The sequence below is a fragment of the Canis aureus genome, chromosome 35, assembly GCF_053574225.1.
Source record: "Canis aureus isolate CA01 chromosome 35, VMU_Caureus_v.1.0, whole genome shotgun sequence".
Lineage (NCBI taxonomy): Eukaryota > Metazoa > Chordata > Mammalia > Carnivora > Canidae > Canis > Canis aureus.
Genome location: NC_135645.1, coordinates 4,686,944 through 4,706,095, shown reverse-complemented (window position 1 = coordinate 4,706,095; position 19,152 = coordinate 4,686,944). Strand labels below are relative to the sequence as shown.

Here is a 19,152-nt window from a genome sequence, read left to right as displayed (position 1 = left end):
GTTCAAGAACAGGCAAAACTAACCTGTGACATTAGACCTGAGGATGATGGTTACCCCTGAGGGGCAGTGATTACGGGCGGCCCCAGGAGGGCTGCAGGGACCCTAGTAACATGGGGATTCTTCATCTGGTACAGGTGACACAGGTACGTTTACTGTGAAAAATTTAAGGGTAGGCCCTGACCGGTAGGGAGACCAGTAGGGAGTATCCTAGTCTCCCAGACTGTCCTGATGTTAGCACTGACAGTCCCGTATCCTGGGCAGCCCATCAGGCCTGGGGACCTGGGAAGGCTGGTCCCCCTCTAGGACTGCGGGAAGTGGACAGCCATGTGGACATCCTTGGCCTTGGTCACCTCCAAGCCAAATGAAGACCACATCCCTGCGGCAACTCACTCCCAGGTTTGTCGTGAGGGTCAAACAGGAGCCCACGTGAAGAAGACCCACAGACAAGAGCCAGGCCATGGGACAGCAGTATCGGAACAGAATGAACTGACCAAGACTGTTTCTCAAGTGCCAGGCGTCTCCCCCGCGGCCAGAGATCCAGTGTGAGCCCCGTCCAGCATGGGGCGCCCCAGAAGGGGTGGCTGGGCCCGCTGCTCTGCTATTCCTCATTTACTAAGGGAGCCAGCAGTACAGATTGACTGCAATTTTCACTACTCATTAGCTCCCTTTCTCCTGGAGTAGGGCTGGCGTAGGAAGAAACAGGCAAATCCACTCCTAGCCCGGGAGTTTCTTGTCTGCCGCTCTGGGGGAGCTGGTGATGGTGGTGGGGGTGACCCTGAGCAAGGAGGAAGAGGACTCTCTGGGGTACAGAGTCCACGATACAGGTTTAACTGAGGGAGGCTGTCCTGACAGGCCAGAGTGAGAATAGAACTCCCGAGCGTGGGGAAAAGCCACGCTGCACACACACAAAATCACTCCATTTCTGCTAAAGCTTTTCTCACAGGGGCTCCTACATCTGGCCGTGCAGCAAAAATCACCCAGAGCCTTTTTCTCACTCAGGTCTGAGGACCCCAAGGGTCTCAAAAAGCATTCTCAGGTCCTCTTCAAGTTTTCTGTGAAAACATTAAATTTTTCCTTTCCCTTTAACAACAACAAATTTTTTTTTAGATGAATGCATGCATATCTGCACTTCAGGGGACCATCCCGTTACTGTGCGTTGCCGCACAAGATCAGGGGTTGTCTCTGAGGCTAATGACTGGGCAGCCTGGAGTTTCAGGGACTAAATCCATGAGGTCCCACCAAGGTATGTTCTAGAAAGTGTGGTCCTTGGACCAGCACCACTAGCAACCTGGGATCTATTAGAAGTGTGGACTCTTAGGCGTCGCAGACCTTCTGAATCAGAATCTGCAATCTAAGGAGAGGCCTGGATGGTTCGTGCGTATTACTGCTGACAAAGCACCGGTCTACACTACTGACCTCCCCTCTTCTTCTCTAGGGTTAGTAACTGAAATGGATTCCTATTTTGCACCTGGTTTCCCAATTCAAACTACCGTGTGGCTTTCTGTTGTCTGCTGACGGCTCTATCATCAAAAGGGCTTACAATTGGAACATATGCTGGGCTCAGGGATGAAGCTGGCAGTTGGGGTCCCCCTGCCACGAGGATGGGGTGCTGTCTTCTGAAGACAGTGATGATGCCCACAGGAGATGGGCACCTGGGCTCCATGGAATCATCTACACAAGTCGGGGTAAATTACACGGCACCAGCCACATCCCACCCCGGTGACCAAAGACCCCAGCCTGGTCAGCATTAGGGACAGTGAAGGGCCCAGAATGGGGTCTCGGTGTAAGCACTAGCCGAGGAGTGCAACATGTGGGGGGGGTGCCTGGGTGGCTCAGTCCGTTAGGCATCTGCCTTCGGCTCAGGCCGTGATCCTAGAGTCCTGAGATCGAGCCCCGCATCAGGCTCCCAGCTCAGGGGGAGTCTGCTTCTCCCGCACCCTACTCCAGCTTTCCTCTCTCTCCAATAAATAAATAAAATCCTTTTTTTTTTTTTTTTTTAAGTGCAACACGGGCTGCTTCCCTGGGAAACCAGGAGTGGGGCTGGCCCGGGCGGGGGCGTGGATAGGAGCTGCCACTCTCCTGACTCGCCCAGAGGTGGGGGAGTCCCCCCACCGTGACCCGCCCCGGCCCCTTCCATGTCAGGGCGGCCTGGGGACCCTCCTGCAGAGCTCTCTGCCCCTCCCTCATGTGCCCAGAGACTCACAGGATGTAGCAGATGACTCCGATGCTCCACATGTCCGTGGCATAGCCGATGGGCTCATAGTTGATCACTTCGGGGGCCACAAATTCCGGGGTGCCAAAGAGGACCTTCAGAGACCCCGCATTCTCTGTAGCCAGGATGGAGAGGGACCCATCACCAGAACGTTCGGGAGGCCGCCTGCGTGCACGGCAGGGACACGGACAAGGCCTGGCCGTGCCTGCTCTCCCGAGGGGATGGCGCAGCGACGCAGGCCCACCAAGGGGTCACAGTGACACCGGCCTCAGCGCTGGGGCGGGGACACGTGCTTGGTGCTGGCCTCCGACGCTCACTGTGTCCTCTCTTCCCTGCCGCCTGTTTTATAAGGCCTTTCCCACTTCACATTCTCGACCACCCGGGGGGCGGAGTGACCGTCCCGTCCCGTCCCGAGGAGACAAGGCCCAGCCGCCGGGACCTGCCCTCTCCAGCAGCGGGTGGCCCAAGCCGTGGGCCCCACTCCCGAGCTGTCCTGGCCGCGGGCCTCTCCTCCGAAGGCCTGGAGGTGGCCGCCGGGAGGCCCCGGGGCCCCGCGGAGCCAAGGCCGGGGGTGGTGGGCACGAGGCTGGGGCCGCCCCAGGCCTGGAGGGACCTGCAGCGTGGCCTGCAGAGCGGGGCTCCCGAACCTCCTGGCCCTCGGGCCGCCGGGGACCAGGAAGGCCCGTGCCCGGGCTCCGGAGGCCGTGCGGACGTCTGCGGGGCACGGCACCCCCAGCAACACCCCAGGTGAGCTGCCCGAGGGGGGCAGACAGCAGGGCAGGGGCCTGGCTCCTGCTAAGCAGCGGAGCGCTTGGGGCGCCTATGTCAGCCCGCGGAGTCCCCAGCAGCCCCGTGGGGTGTCAGTGAGGGACCGAGACTCGAGGTGGAGTCTGGGGGGCAGGGCGGGCTCGGAGCCGAGCGGCGCCCACAGCCTCGGGCTTCCACCCCACCCCGCGCTCCGTCCCCCCGCGGGTGACCAGAGGCCGGGCGGCGCCTTACCCAGCTTTCTGGCCAGGCCGAAGTCGATGAGCTTGATCCTCGTGCCGGTCTTATTGACGCACATGATGTTCTCGGGCTTGAGGTCCAGGTGGACGATGCCCTGCCGGTGGATGTACTCCACGCCCGCCGAGATCTGCCTCATGTACTGGATGCACTCGCGCTCCGTCAGCTCGAAGTCCTCGTCGATGATGCGCTCGAACAGCTCGCCCCCCGACACGCTGTGGGAGCAGGGGGGTCAGACGGGCGGCGGGGGCCGCACATCTCCGCAGCGGCCTGCTAGGCCGGCCCAGCGCCCCCCGACCAGGAGGGCCTAGCGCCTCCCGGCTCCCCGCCCGAGGGACCCCGCTGACGCCCACTAAGCCGTCGGGGGACTCGGGGAAGCGTCTGGCAGTTTCAGAGGTGACCAGGAGCCGAGAGACCCAGACACCATCTCCTCCGCACACAGGTGACCACCAGGCAGCCTCCATCCCCGAAAGCCTACGGATGCGTAAGGGCCCCTTGCTGGGCTCCAGCTTCGTCTTCTAGTCCGAGGGAGTCAGAGCCTGAACCAGTCCCAGCAGCCGTGAGCATATTGCACGTGGCCGGCAACCGCTTCAATAACCCGGAGCCTCGGCACATTTTCTAAAATCCATGGACTGAACCCGTTACACTAAGGCTCTGGATCCTGACCATGGCGTCTCTGGGCCCACACTGGCATCTCCTACTGGGGACTGGCCCAGAGGGTACCGCGGGCCAGCACAGTGGCCTTCGGTGCAAATGCATGACCTTGCGCCTGAGTCACATGGGTCCTTTCTGTTCCCCTGTCCGGCCCTCTGACCCACCTGCCTTCCTTGCCGCTCAGAAAGTGTAAAGCCTCTCCCTGGTGACTTTTATAGCATCCAGCCACCACCAGTAAGCTCTTCTCTGCAATGGCCTATACGTCCACCAGCCGAACAAGGGTGGGTAGGCTTTGTTCTGGGCCCATCCTCTTCCAAGGGCCTTCCTTTTTTTTTTTTTTTTTTATTTGAGGGGCAGGGCTGAGGCTTCTCTCTTCTAAGAAGAGCCATCATGAAGAAGGGAAAGAGGTGAGTGTGGATCTTGTCCCCTGCCTTTTACAAGCTGTGTGATCTGGGGCAGGTTACTTAACCTTTCTGAGCCCCGGGTCTCCTTACCTGTCCCCACCACCTAGAGTTGTTAGGAACTAAAGGATGCGTTAGTAAAGCATCAAGCCTGACACGCAGTAGGTGCTCAGCACACATTCGTGACCATTTCACAACGTGTGGCGAGTGCGGGGGATCTTGTCAGTGACCCACTGAGGGACAGACAGACTGGGGCGCAGCATGAGGCCTCCGTGGGCCTCCCAAGGCTGACACTCTCCTGGGGGGTGGGGGGGGGCTGAGCTGGGAAAGGTCAGGCTGTGCCAGCGACCCCTGGGGCGCGAGAACCAACGCCCTAAGCACCAACAGAGCAGGAGGTCCCTGGGCGCCCAGCAGGTGGCGCCTCTGTCCTCAAGCCCTCCATTTCCCTTGCTCTCCACCAAGGCTCCCAGCCAAACTCAAATTTCCATTCTCAGGCCTCCCACAATCCTTACCATCTCCGTGCCTCAATGTCCTCATCTGGAAGGTGCAGATAAAAACGGTACCGCCTCACAGGGTGCCGTGAAGACTTAGCGAATTAACACAGGTAAAGTGCTTAGAAGAGGGCCTGGCACATAGCAAGTGCTCAATAATGTTAATTACTTTATTATTATTATTATTATTATTTTTTTAAAGAGTCAGTTGGGGCCCTGGTTGAAAATACAGACTCCCAAGCTCTTCCCCTGCAGATTCTGATTTAGAAAATCTCCGGAGGGGCCTGAAAACCCATATGTTAATATGGGTCATTCTTAGGATTGGGGCAAGCTTGGGAAATACTGGCTTACACAAGAGCCACCCCAGGGAGGCCAGCTGAAATTCACTAAGAAATTCCTCTGAGAAATCATTCCCAATTTCCCCATATAAAATGATCTTTCCATCCCTGGGTTTCCACAGTCTTCTCTGTGTATTTTTTGTATCGGGTCTGCCTTGGCTTAACGTTGTTTGGGAACATGTGTGGGAAAGGTCTGGCTCATCTCTAAGCCCTTTATTGATACCTGGCAATATCTGGCACCGACAAGGTGCCTGCCCCCCAAAAATGTGCGCTTTTCAATTTAAGATATTCTGGAAAAGCAAGCAACCATTATTTGCAGTGCCTCTGGGAATATTTAAGGCAATGAGTAGTAGAAATCTGAGCCATGGAGGTAATTGCCACTGCATTTCTAGAGGTGACCTATTCAATAGAAGTTTAAGTAGCTTCAAATCTATTCAGATACATCTGAACGTAGTCTGAAAGCGGTTCCCGTAGTCCATTTCCCAGGATGGAAGGGATTACAGAAACAGGATTAATGGTTCTACATAGGTTTCTCTTCCAAATACTCAAGACTATGGGTGGAAAGAAGCTGCCACCCACAGGGATGGAATCATGCCAAGCGCCAAGACTGGGCCAGGGGAAACCTATGCTTAGTAAATGAACAGGGAGTGAGTGAATGAGTGAATGAACACCTACTACCAAGGCTACACAATCCCAAGGGATCAAGTTTATCTGCCTCAAAATGTAGACTTTGGCGGGCCCTCGCCGGCAGCCAGGAGGAATGGTGTTTCGGGGGACTCCATACCCAGACCCTCTCCACTCCTTGTCTCATGGCAGCCAGCTGGAAATTCTTTGATAAATTTTGCCAATGGTAGCACAAAAGTGAGGTGGGCAGTGGGTGACTCAGCCTAACTCGTACTGAGCACTCCCAAAGGAGCCCGAGGGAAGCCCTGTGTCCGGGCAACGCTGCTATAAAGACGGGGGCCTGTGGCTGGTCCCATAAGCCGAGGTCAGAAAGGCTCAAGACGTACGTTGCTTCTGATTTCTCACTGTGTCAGCGGTGGCTGAGCTGAACGAGGGGACCCTGGAGGACATTTTCATTTTTTGTGCATCACCAGGCACTGTCCTTCTCTCCATCGCAGTATCTCTATCGAACACGGGGAAGAGCTACCCGGGCCCCTGGACGCCCGCCTGCGCCCTGTCACGGCCAACCCAGTCCGTTTAGGCAGGAAGGGCCATCCAGATGGAGGGCCAGCGCACCCCCACTCTGGGTGAGCTCCTATCAAGGGCCAAGCCCCTCACCCCAAGTGCAGAAGAGTCGGCTGGCATCTGTGCCTGTCAGACTTGCTCCTGCCCACAGGGGAGGCGTGGGGAGGAGGGACGAAAGCCAGGCCAGCTGAAGCCTTCTTACGTTTTCTCTCGACTTTTTCCATCCGGCTTGCCAACTCCCAGTTCCACGCTAAGTATGGTGTTGTGCCCACTGGTGCTGCCGCCCGGCCTCACCCAGGCTTGGCTGCCTCTACCCCCCTCCCCGCACCCTCTCACAAACTTGCCCGAGGCTTAACTTCTAAACATGAGACATTTCTTCACATGTCCCCGCACGCCCACACCGCCTGGACCAAGCAACCTGTTCTGGAATAAATGTGAAGCACTGCAAGCCCACAGGGCCATTGCGAGGATGGGATCAGTGAGGCCACAGACACTCCTTCCCGAAAGCGGGGAGGTGAGTTCTCCAATTGAGAGCAGATTCTAAGACACCAGTGCAGGTTTTAAGTCCTTTACAGTTCCACAGATGTGTCGAATTTTAGAACCGAAAGGGAGTCTGATCCAAATACGCCTCCTCGCTGGAGGGATTTAATAATGACAAAATCGCAGCTCAGCGAACGGGACCCGACTCCAGGTTTCCTGAACGGTAGGGCTTTGCTCTAGGACACCTCATTGTGTGTTAAAAAAAAAAAAAAAAAACGCTCACCAAAGATTTTCAAATGGAAAAAAAAAAAAAAAAAGACCATGACACAGAAGAAGTCACTGTATCATGCTACTAAGAATAAGTCCGGATTATAGAGCACGACGCCTGAATACGTGACTCCGTTTAATCCCCACATTATGCACGAGGCAGCTTATACCCCCCCCCCCCGGCCCCTTTTGCTGATGATCATTATACTAAGGATTGGCAAAGCCGAGCAGCTCATTCAAGGCCACGCAAGAAGGGAGAGGCAGAGCTGGGACTGCGTGAGGCTTCTCATGCTCACGCTGTATTCGGAGTTTGTGCTCCCGGCCCACTCTGGCTTTCCCAAAGGCACATGAGCCACAGCGATCACAGGGTGAGGGGAGAAGAGTCACACCGCAAGCCGGGGGGAGACCTCCCTGGCCTCACCTTTCCTGGGAAGGGAGGTGTTTATGATAGAGTCCTCCCCCCAGGACTGAGGTGAAGCTCAGGACAAGCAACTCAAGGATGCTGGAGGCAGTTTCACAACAGCTCTGAAAATTTCAAATGAACATACCCTTTGATCCAGCACGCCCACACTTCGGGGAATTTATCCTACAGATGTACCCAGGCATGAGTGAAAAGATGCACGTACAAGGTTACAAACACCGCTTGTTTGGGAAAGTGAAGGCCTGGAGACCGTGCAACCTCCTCTCAGAAGGAGACCTGCTGGAGTCAACTGTGGCTGATGCACACAAGCACCTCCCGTGCAGCAGGGGGAAGGAGGCAAGCTCACCAGCAACTGATATGTTCCTAACCGGTGAATGAAAAGAAGCAAAAATTTAGACTAGTGACTATGGGGATGCCTGGCTGGCTCAGTGGTCGAGCATCTGCCTTTGGCCCAGGGTGTGATCCTGGAGACCTGGGATCTAGTCCCACGTCGGGCTCCCTGCGTGGAGCCTGCTTCTCCCTCTGCCTGTGTCCCTGCCTCTCTCTCTGTGTGTCTCTCATGAATAAATAAATAAAATCTTAAACAACAACAACAACAACCCAGCCCTGAAAACTCTACTCTCTGGTGAGAAGTCAAGAGTACAAACAAGCACAGAGTGGGGGCCTGCGGAGCACAGCAAGACAGGAGCAAGGGCTACACTCCCACACCTCAAGCCCCCAGCCCTGGGCCCCTCTTCTTTTGAAGGCCATTCAGGAAGTTGCCCTGTGCTTCCCCTTCTACTCCGAAGTCACCCTGAGGTCAGAATGCCCCTGAAGGAGCCTAGGGGTTACCTTGGCACGTTCACAGGGACATGCGGGTGAAAAGGGGGCAGGGGTCCTCAAAGACCTGCCAGATGGTTGTGGAAATGAGGGAGGGGCTGCTGCGGGCTGGTGGTCAGCGGTTAGGGTGCTACTGTGTACAGCTCTGCTCTCCCGAGTGGGGACCGTCGGGCCACAGGGGCGGGGTGGGGAGCGTCTTGCATGCCGCGGCCCTACCTGCGCGGCTCTCCGCCTCGGGCCGGAGGGGCTTGGGTGCGGGCAGCGGGGGAGCCTCACGAGGGGCTCCCAGGCCCACGGCAAACCACTCACATCTCCAGGACCATGACGATGTTGGCCTTTTCTTCGAAGGCATCCACACACTGGACCAGCTTGGGGTGGTGGAGGCAGTTCATGATGCTAATCTCCTGCCGGATATTCTCCTTCTCTTTGGCTGAATATGCCTTGAAGAATTTCCCTGCCCAGATTTTTCCAGTTTTCTTTTCTACAAGTCGGAAGACCTGTCCAAATTTCCCACTGCAAATGGAAGGAGCGGGAGAGAAAAGGCAAATTTAGCCAAGCTTTCCATGAAATTGGGGCTGACAAATGAGGGCCTATGGGAGAAATCTAGCCCACCTCTTTTTATAAATAAAATGTGACTGGAACGCAGCCACGCCCACCCGTGGGCATAGTACCCCCGGCCCCTTTGTGCGTCTCAGAGGCAGAGTGGTAGCTGCCACGTGGCCCGGAAGCCCCACGGAACCTAGACTAGTCTAGAAAGGGCCAGGAAAGGCCCTTTTCTAAGTTTGCCGGCCCGAGCTCCAGGTCCCGAAGCGCACTTCCAGCACAGACAGCCCCACTCTCCCTCAGCTGTCAACCTCAGCCCACGCCCAGGCCCGCGTCCCCACCCAAACACCACCCAGGCTTGCTACTCTTCTGAGCTTATGGTTTCCTTGGGCTGAGGCCTCCACCTTGGCTGAAGGACTTCCCTCCCCTTCCCTGAAGACAGTCCTATGAAGTCGGGGGGACGAAGTCCTCCCGGACTACAGAGATGTTCTGAGTGGCTGCCTTCCTTCTGCTCCACGGTCCACACGGGTCCCCTGGAGACCCCCAGGAAGGCCCCTGCCATCCACTGAGGGAGAGGGGGGTGCAGACTCCTCGTATGCAACTGCTGTGAGGTTGGTGTCATTCCTTTATTTCCCAGAAACCTCCTGGAAATCAAACCCGAGCCCTACCCTCTTGGGCTCCACCGTGCTCCTCTGGGGACAGTTAGGTGGGGGGCAGACAGCCCTGGGTGCTGCTGCTGCTGGAGGGGGCTCAGGGTTAGGACGTCCACACTCCAGGGCAGGGCCAGAGCAAACAGTGTGGACCAGGGTCATAAAGTGAGCAGCGCTGAGCAGCTGTACCTTTCAAGGGGGTGCGTTTTCCTGATGCCCTAAAGCTACAACTGCGGAACAGTGAGACGGATCAGGCTCGACTCACTCCCACAGGTGACACGGAAGGTGACCTCACATGGTCCGACCCAGATCCAGTGCCTCGTCAGCCCGTGTGGGGTAAGGCCCAGGGAAGGAAGGGGCTTGCTCAACACCCTCATGGAGCTGAGCCAGGTGCACAAGCAGCAGCCGAGAGGGCCCCAGTGGGGATGCTCTGGCGGGGTGCTGACGGGGTCCGTGCCACCTGTTTCTGCAGGGGGGTTCAGCGTGGGAAGGCAGCAACCCCCAGGAACAGATGGAAAGGCAACGGAATTCAACGATGGGACCTGCACCATCACAACCCTGGGGACCCAAAAGGTGCTTCCTGTCCCACTTACGAGCCTAGTCTCTCTTCGATGTCATAGAAGTCGGACACTTTTTGTTCAGTGTTGACCGTCACTGTCCGGTAGTCGACCTCAGGTTCCTTCTCATCTGCAGGGTGGGGGTGAGGTGAGCGTGAGCCATCAGGTTCCTCTCGCGCCCCCTCCACCCCTCGAGTCTACCTGAGGACAGGAAGCCAACACTCACCATCATCCGACACCTCCACTTCGTCCTTCGGCTCTGGGGTGAGACAGGGAGGGACACAGAAGACACAGCGATTAGTACTGAAGGCCCATGGAGAACAGAACCTGCTGGGGGCCTCGTCGGGCCTCAGCCCTCCCAGGCCCACGACCATGAGGCCCGGAGCTCTGGGTATGGCCATGGGGGTGGGGCAGTCCTCACGGCAGCAGGGCCAGGGATACTCCTCGCCTACCCGGCAGCTTCTCTACGAGCTCTTCCCTCCATCCCTCCCTCTGTGACCTCATGACCCCCTAGATGCGCCCTTCTTCACAGCGCTTCCAGGCTCTCTGACTTTCAGAACCTACAAACAACCGCGCCGGCCCTTTTCTGCTCTGGCTCGGAAGTCAGCAACTTAAATCACTCCTAGCATCAAACCGATTCATCCATCTGATGGATAAAGGTACATGGGACCCCAGCCATGCAACAGGTATCTTGGAAGTTGCTGCGGGTGTGCAAAGTACGCAGAAGGCACGATCTGTCCTTTCTCAGGGCTTACGGTGTACTTGGAATCTCCATCCCAGGTGTTCTGGGATCACGCACATGCTATCACAGGACACACTGAATACACAGCGCAGGAAGTTGATACCAACTAGGGCAACTTGAAGTCCTTTATTCTGGGAAGAAGTAGCCCTTGAGCTGTGTCTTAAAGGAAATGCTGGAACGCAACGGGGAGGTGGGGCTGAGGGCGCACAGTGAAACCAGCAGGTGTTTAAGAGATCTGGCGAGAATGGACATGAGCAGCCCACGTGGTTGCTCACGTGGATACGTCAGAAGTGAACGGGGGTGGGGGGTGTTGAGGGGACAGGCAAGCGCCACCCACTTCAGAGCCCCAGGCCTTCCTTTGCCTAGGCATAGCTTTGTCCCTATGGAGCCCCTATGGCTTCTGGACCTTGGCTCCATGCCTCTCCCTCTCTGGGTCCCAGTTTCCTCATCTGCAAAAGGAGGGAGTTGTATTTTTAGGTGATTTCTAGTGTCCTTGGATGGCTCTAGATGCCACGCTTTGTGATGTGTCTTGTGCTCCTTAGTCATAATGTGGGCTACGTCCCACTGACAGATGGGGACAAGGCAGGTTTCCTGGGGAGACAGAACAAAGACCTGAGAGAAGTCAGAGAGAGCGGCCAGAGATTTTACAAAGGCGCAAGCGTGTGCACGTGTGTGTGGGGTGTGTGTGAGTGTGAATAAGACTTGGGGGAAAGGGTGTGATAAGGGACAGCAAGAGAGGCTGTGATTTGTTTAGAGTCCTTTCTAAAAATTTTATTTTTTTAAAGATTGCATTTATTTATTTGAGAGACAGAGAGCAGGAGCAGGGGGCAGGGGTAGAGGGATGAGCAGACTCCCCGCTGAGCAGGGAGCCCGAGGTGGGGCTGGATCCCAGGACCCCGAGACCATGACCTGAGCCCGAGGCAGACACTTCACGGGCTGAGCCACCCAGGCGCCCCTTGTTTGGAATCCTTAAAATGCTGTTGATGAAATGAGAAACTAAACATAAGTGGGACGGAGAAGAATATTCTGTTGCAGGAAGGCAAAAAGTCCTGGGACAGTAAAAAGGGTGAGAGCGATGGGAACTCTGAGATCAGTGCTGGGGTTGCGCAGATGGCGCCGGGACGCGAGCCTAACTGACCCGGTCTTCAGGCCTCAGACTTGAGCCTTGAGCGGAGAGAGGGACCCCCTGTCTGTTCACGGGTAATCGGGAGGCACCTGAGAGCAACACCTGGAAGGAGTCACAGCGCAGGCAGAATTGGATTATTCCATTCCTGGGGTAACAGGCCTTAGGGCATCGAGCTAAAACCCAAGCGTGGGAGCCCAGGTGCTTAGCCTAGTGCTCTGGGCGACAGATGCTGTCCCGGCGGGTGTGGGGGGTGTGTGTGGGGTGGGGGTGTGTGGGGGGGTGGGGGGTGAGGGTGTGGGGGTGGGGGGGTGTACCGGCCGCAAGCGGGACCTATTTCTCTGCACTCAGCAGGGCCTGGGGCGTCTGCTGCTGAAACTAGGGCTGCGGGCGCTTAGTCACGGGAGGGCTGGTGGGGAGACGGGGAGACGGAGAGGCGGGGAGGCGGGGAGGCGGGGAGCCACTGGAAGGGGCAGTGGCAGAAAGGGTGAGTCCTTTCTGGGGGGGAGGGGGAAGTCTGAAGCAGATACACGGCATGTAGCCTGCTTGCTTGCTTGCTTCCTTCCTTCCTTCCTTCCTTCCTCCCTTCCTTCCTTCCTTCCTCCCTCCCTCCCTTCCTTCCTCCCTTCCTCCTTCCTTCCTTTCTTCCTTCCTTCCTTCTTCCCTCCCTCCCTCCCCCCTCCCTCCCTCTCTTTCTTCCTTCCTTCCTTCCTTTCCTTCTTTCTTTCCTTCCTTCCTTCCTTCCTTCCTTCCTTCCTTCCTTCCTTCCTCCTCCCTCCCTTCCTCCTTTACTTCCTTCCTCCCTCCCTTCCTTCCTCCTCCCTTCCTTCCTTCCTTCCTTCCTTCCTCCCTCCCTCCCCCTCTTCCTTCCTCCTTCCTTCCTCCCTCCTTTTCTTCCTCCCTTCTCCTTCCTTCCCCCTTCCCCCTTCCCTTCCCTTCCCTTCCTTTTTGTAGAGGAAAGGGGCAGGGAAGAAGGAAAGAAAATCTTAAATAGGCTCCACACTCAACATAGAGCCCCACATGGGGCCCAATCCCAGGACCCCGAGGGCATGATCAGAGCCAAAACCAAGCATCAGATGCCCAACTGAATGAGATACCCAGGCGCCCCAGATACCGGTTTTTTAAAAATCACGATGGCCAAGGGTGAGATTAAGGTTACAGACTTTTATCAACTAATAATACCGTAACTTGAGGGAACAATTTCATGTCGTGCCTCACAGAGGACGAAGGCTGCATCTCAAGACGTAGGACGTCACCTCTCAAGACATACCATAAGAGCCACAATAGGTTCAACAGATGTTTAGGGCAGTGCAAGGATGGCACTTCAGACAGGGCTTTAAGGGAAGCAAGGGGGTTGAAGCCATTGACGAAGGATGCTCTCACGGGCTGTGCCCTGGAGACAACATACTGACAATAATAACAGCAACCTTTACTGTCGGGGATGCCCAGTGTCCTGATCCCTGGTGCCCCCATCTGAGAGTGTTCACCCGGTGAAGTGTCACCTTTCTTTCTTTGTCTCTCTTTTTTTAAAATCTATTTATTCATGAGACACACAGAGAGAGGCAGAGACAGGCAGAGGGAAGAGCAGGCTCCCTGTGGGGTCCTCCCATGACCCTGGGATCACAACCTGAGCGGAAGGCAGACGCTCAACCACTGAGCCACCCAGGCGCCCTCCCCTCTTCTTTTTGCTCCCATGCCACTCGTCCTGGTGTGGAATGAGCAGCAGGATGAGAGAGAAAGGAGAAGGCAGGGTTCTGGGCCTGGCATCCTTAGGAGGAACGGCCTGAGCCTCCCTGGCACGGGGGCACCAGCCATCGGGCTCTCCAATGGCCACACGGAGGGGGCGTCTTGCTGGGAACCCTGAGGGGGCACGCACACCACTTGCACACCAGCTAGAAAGGACAGAGCTGGCCTTCTTGCTCTCACCACAACACCACACCTGCCCATCACCTCTGCCTTTCTCCCTTGGCATTAAGATGCGGAATGCTCTCCTGATGCTGGGGAGGTGGGGACCTAGATCATCCTCGGGGAATTCATGGCCCTCTTTCTGGCTCACTGGTCCACCAAGACTTCTCCTCTGCTTGAAACAGGCCAAGACTCCAGGCTGAGGTGTCCCCCTTCTTCCTTTCCCTCCTCCTTCTGCCTCCAGTCTGCTTGGAGGGGGACGTGGCCGCAGGGAGAGGGGCAGGGTAGGAGCTGTGGGGAGGTCGCAGTTCAATTAGCCAAGGGAGCGGCGACCCCCTGGTTTCTATCTTTCCGCCACAGGGGCTGAGCTGCAGCAGGAGGGACGTCAACAAGGCATTTAAAAGAGCCACCTCTTCAGAAAGAGCTAGGAGAGCCCCGAGCTAAGCACGGGAACTACTTGGAAGATGCTTCTGAGGCATTTCTGCAAATAGATGCGTCTGCCGCCCCTGGCGTAGTGCTTGGGACAGGACCAGAGCTCAGGACGTCCAGATGAGCTCCTCAGGCCGCCCCCTGGACAGAGGGACCAAGCTCTCCAGGGCCGAGGGCTGCTGTCCGCCCAGTGGGCACTAGAGGGCACCCCAGCCCCAGAGAGGCCCCGGAGCCGCCCGGGTGAGCAGCCGGTGACCCCATCTCTTGCCCCCAGGGGCTCTGCGTCTCTAACTGCCCTCAGGCTTGCAGGAGGCCCTCGCTCCACCAGAAGCCTTTCTCACAGCTGTTTTGCAAACAACTATATATATTCTAGAACTAGGGTGAGGAGCACAAGGGGTGGCCTGGAGCGTTAGAGCCCCAGGTAGGGTGGGACAGACCTAAAAGCTTGGTGGTTGGGGGCAGTGGCTCTGCTTGCCGGGGCCTGGGGAGACAAGGAGGGGAGCTGAGCTGGGTTAGGGAGTCTAGTCTCGCAGTGGCTCTGGCCCACAGAGCCGGGTGGGGACACGCGTGCTTTGTCCTGTACCACCCGGAACAGTGCCGGCACACGGGACGGGTGCGGGATGCACGGGGGGGGGGGGGGTACTGCAGGCAGGGTGAGGGCTGGGGTGCTTAGCAGGGATAGACTGGGGGGGGCCAGCTGAAGTGGAAAACCCAAGCTGCGGCGGCACTGGCGGGAGGGGTACCAGTGGCAATGGGGAAGGGGGATCCAAACTCGCGGGGCTCTGGCTCTGCCGTTCTGATGAACGGCACTGGCCACTGGCCCCCAGGGAGGGGCTACACACCCATCGCCCTCGTGCCTCTTCTGCACACACGCATGCACGTGTGCAAGCACATGCAGCCCCCACACACGTGCGTACACACCCCACTCCTCCAAGGGCCCTTTCCCTTTTACAGTTTAAGAGAGATGACCTACCCAGGCAATAACTAGCAAGCATCTGACCAGTCTCCAGAGGGCTTCGCTTGGAACCCCCCCACCCCCCACCCCAGCCCCCGCCATCCTCTGCCCCTCGGGCCTCGTGCCTGACAACCCTTCTGCCCTCCCCTGCCCCCCAGGAATGCAGCTGGGCCTGCAGGTGGGAGCAGCTTCCAGCCTGGAAGCCCTGGGTGGCCTGGACCCCTCCTCTGGCTCACAGGCTATTTTTGCATTTCCTTTTGTTTGCTCCCAGCCAGGAGGGGCCCTCGGAGGAGAGGCAGAGGACCACAGCAGGGGGTTGCCGGCTGCAGGGAGGAAGGGAAAGGCCACCTGCCCGGAGGGAACCCAGGAACCCAGCTGCCCTAGCCCCTTGTCCCCACAGACTCTCCCTACAGCCCTGGGAGCTGCCATCCAGGCCTCAGGGGAGCCACACCTTGCGGTCCTCAGTATGGGATTTATGAGGGACTCCACAGTTTCTCCTGGTTTCCTCCATAGAGAACCCAGTAGCTTCCCTTTCCAGCTAAAGAACATCTTCTCTCCGCAACATTATCTCCTTCCATATTCCTTAGTGCAACATGCTAAAAACATAAAACTGAGGCCATCCTGGAGCCCCCACATAACCTGCTTACTCCCCACTCTGCTGGTTCCAAAGGGGGGGCGGTCAGAGGGCAGCAGATGGCAGTTTTGTTACCCGGTTTCCCCCAGCAGACATTTGCAAGCAGCTAGTGGGCAGGAGTCTGGGAGCCCAGGAAGCTGCAGGGAGGCCCAGCGGGGCTGACCCAGGGGCTGGCGTCCACACCTCCATGGCTCCCGAGCTCCAGAGCTCACCGGATGAAGGCCCCCAACACAGGGCTAGATCCAGAACACTGTAAATTTGGTGTGTTTTCTTCTGGCATCCTCAAATTTCTTTCTGGAGCCTTCATTTAATAAGAAAGTAGAGTCTTACTATCTATTTTATATCTAATTTTTTTTCGCCAAAGAAGGGCATCAAACTGTAATGGCCATTCCGTGCTCATGAGGCCTCTAGTCCTGTGGTGACTTCACACTGGCCCTGTCCAGCTCCTCTCTGTCTCACTCCGTGAAGCGATCTCTCTTGGGGTGTCTTTACCCCTGGTGTCCCTCCTCCTTGCCCCCAACCTCTTCTCCATCTTAAATTCACGGCACCCTTTTGCTTGTCTTCACATCATACACTTTCCACACTCCTGGCGTCTCCTTCTCCCACTTATTCCTTACCCCCCAGGGCAACCACTTTCCACCCGCAGAAATGCTTTGCACTTCACTCGCAAGGATGGCTACGTCTGAGAGTCCTCATCTCTCTGCATTTGGCGCTGGCTGCTGTTCCCTGAGGCCTCGCTGCAACTTACTCCTTCTGCGTTTCTTCGACATGGCTCTAGCTTCTCCTGGTGCTCTCCCCCTTTGCCTTCTTTTTTCTTTCCTTCTGGTTTTGCAGGCTCCTCCATTCTGGTATATCCCTGTTGACTTTCCTACCACCCTCTTGGTTAGCTCATCGATGACCATGGCTTTAATGATCCATTAAACATTGAAGACTCCCAAATCTGTAGTTCTAACCTAAACCTTCTCCTGGGCTCTAGGTTCAACCAATCAGTAGTCTGAAGACTGTTGAACCTAGAGCCCTTAGCCACTCAACTGCACAGGAATGAGATGGGAACTTGTGTCTTCTCCAGGACTCCCTGCTGCCTAACCTCCAAGTCTCTAGAAGGCAGCCTGACCGCTCCTAAAGGAATACAGGCTTCAGGTCAGACAGCTCACCATTTACATTACATGCTCTGTGATCCTGGGCAAGCAGCTTCACCCCATAAACCTATTTCTCCTTTCTATAAAATGGAGGTAGTAACGGTCGCTACTTCATTGCTTCATTGTTAGATGCCTGAAAAGATGCATATAAAGTGCTTAACACCCTCTTAGCCTATAGCAAGTGCTTGATATACGTTAGCCACCGAGAACTGTAATGATAAATGGCTCTTAAATTTGTGTCCAGTTACTCAAGCCAGGAACTGGAAGTCACCCTGAACTCTTCTAATTTTTCCTTCAACTCTACCCAAAAAGTCACTGAGAATGGTTAGTTCTACAAGCTGAGGCTTTCGTTCACGCCCTTACCATCCCTCACCCAGACTACACCACCACAGAGGCCCAACTGGTATCTTGTCAACTCCAGAGTCATCCCCTCTCCACTTGGGTGCTTCCCAAACTGTCACACACATCTGAATCCATGGGGGTAGATCATGTTGAAATGAAGGTTCAGAAGGAACCAAGGGTGTGGAGGGGCCAAGAGTCTGCACTTACAGCAAGTCCCGGGATCCCAAGACTGCTGGTCCAGACCACACTTTGGGTAGCAAAGCTCTACTTTTCCTCTAATTCTCTTTCTAAAAAGGTGTGAGGGGCCCGGGTGGTTCAGTTAGTTAAGTGTCTGCCTTCAGCTCAGGTCATGATCTCAGGGTCCTGGGGTCGAGCCAAGTCTGGGCTCTTTGCTCAGGGTGGAGTCTGCTTCTCCCTCTGCCCCACTCTCTGTTCATGTTCTCTCTCTCTCTCAATAAATAGATAAACAACAACAACACCACACACACACACACACACACACACACACACACACAGATGTGATCATATCAATCCCCTCCCTGGAAATCTTTGGTGAACTTCACAATTTTACCTACGTTGCCCTTCAGGATTACTTCCTCCTGTTCCGTCTCTCACGGCATATGCCCTGGCCACACACACGCTTCTCAGAGTGCCACGCATTTCCATCACTTTGTACCTTCCCTCATGTTGCTTCCTCCGTGAGGAATGCCTCTCCTTATCTTTCCTGCCCCTTGGGAACCCATTCCTTTTCCCAAGACTCCTTACCTCTTCTAGAAGGCCTTCCTCAACCTTGATGGCAAACTTATTCATGCTTTCTGCTGTGTCCCCTCCTCTCTTTGTTTACACCGCTAGAATCATGTGTTTCCCATCTCATTATACTCACTGTCCTAGTTAGATTTTAAGCCCATTGTCTGATCTTTGTGTCCAAGAACTTGACACTGAGTGGACAGAGAGACAGGAATGCAAGAGAAGGAGGGAGGTGGGTACAGGGGGAAGGTGAAACTTCAGGTTCGTGGGGAGCTCCTGCGTTCCAGCACTGAGCTCCTGATTAACACACTATCGCCTCCTGGTGACAGTGAACTAAAATTGCTGGTTCAGTGGTTTTTGAAGGGTCACAGGTACTTCCTTTCAAGTATGGATTGGGGGCCCCTGGGTGGCTCAGTCATTTAAGCAGCTGACTTCAGCTCAGGTCATGGTCCCAGGGTTCTGGGATTGAGCCTGATGTCAGGCTCCCTGCTCAGTGGGGAACCTGCTTCTTCCTCTCCCTCTGCCCTCCCTGCCCTTCCCCCTGCTTATGCACACTTTCTCTGTCAAATAAATAAAATCTTTAAAAAAAAAAAAAAGAATGGATGAGCATCACAACCCCAGAAATCAAGACTGCCAAAGACTCTGGCAGCTGTCGCTGACATCTTCTCGGTCCCCGGCACCCCTCTCAGTACAGGCTTCTACATACGCAAGGTAAGCCATGCACACTGATGTCAGGCCAGTGATAAAGGAAGGCAGCTTACCCTCCGGTTTCTCTCCCACTGCTGTGAGTTCAGACTCCTGGCTCGGCTCACTGGTTCCATACACGTTGATGGCGCGCACGCGGAATTTATACTCTCGGTCAGGCAGTAGGTCCTGGACGTTAAAAGAGGTGCTGCGGCACGTGGCTAGTTCCTTCCACGTCTTGTCCACCGAGTCCCAGATCTCGACGCTGTAGGATTGCACGGCGCTGCCCCCATCATACGAGGAGCCATACCAGGACAGGGTCAACGACGAGCTCCGGATGTCGGAGGCGCAAGGTGTGCCCGCTGGGGGGTCTGGTTTGTCTGGGGACAGAGAAGCACGACATCACCCAAGTCTTCAGAATTGCAAGAG

General features: G+C 56.0%; 1 protein-coding gene across 7 annotated transcripts in view; it reads right to left on the bottom strand.

The window, feature by feature from the left end:
- Positions 1–19,152, bottom strand: part of MYLK (myosin light chain kinase) — a 203,415-nt gene that overhangs the window by 20,701 nt on the left and 163,562 nt on the right. For all 7 annotated transcript variants that reach the window (XM_077884311.1, XM_077884310.1, XM_077884309.1 and 4 more), the window contains 6 exons: positions 18,801–19,103; positions 10,250–10,282; positions 10,060–10,153; positions 8,583–8,786; positions 3,212–3,429; positions 2,204–2,327 (listed from right to left, as the gene is read on the bottom strand). In XM_077884311.1, coding sequence (XP_077740437.1) covers positions 2,204–2,327; positions 3,212–3,429; positions 8,583–8,786; positions 10,060–10,153; positions 10,250–10,282; positions 18,801–19,103 — 976 coding nt within the window. The remainder of the gene's footprint in view (positions 1–2,203; positions 2,328–3,211; positions 3,430–8,582; positions 8,787–10,059; positions 10,154–10,249; positions 10,283–18,800; positions 19,104–19,152) is intronic.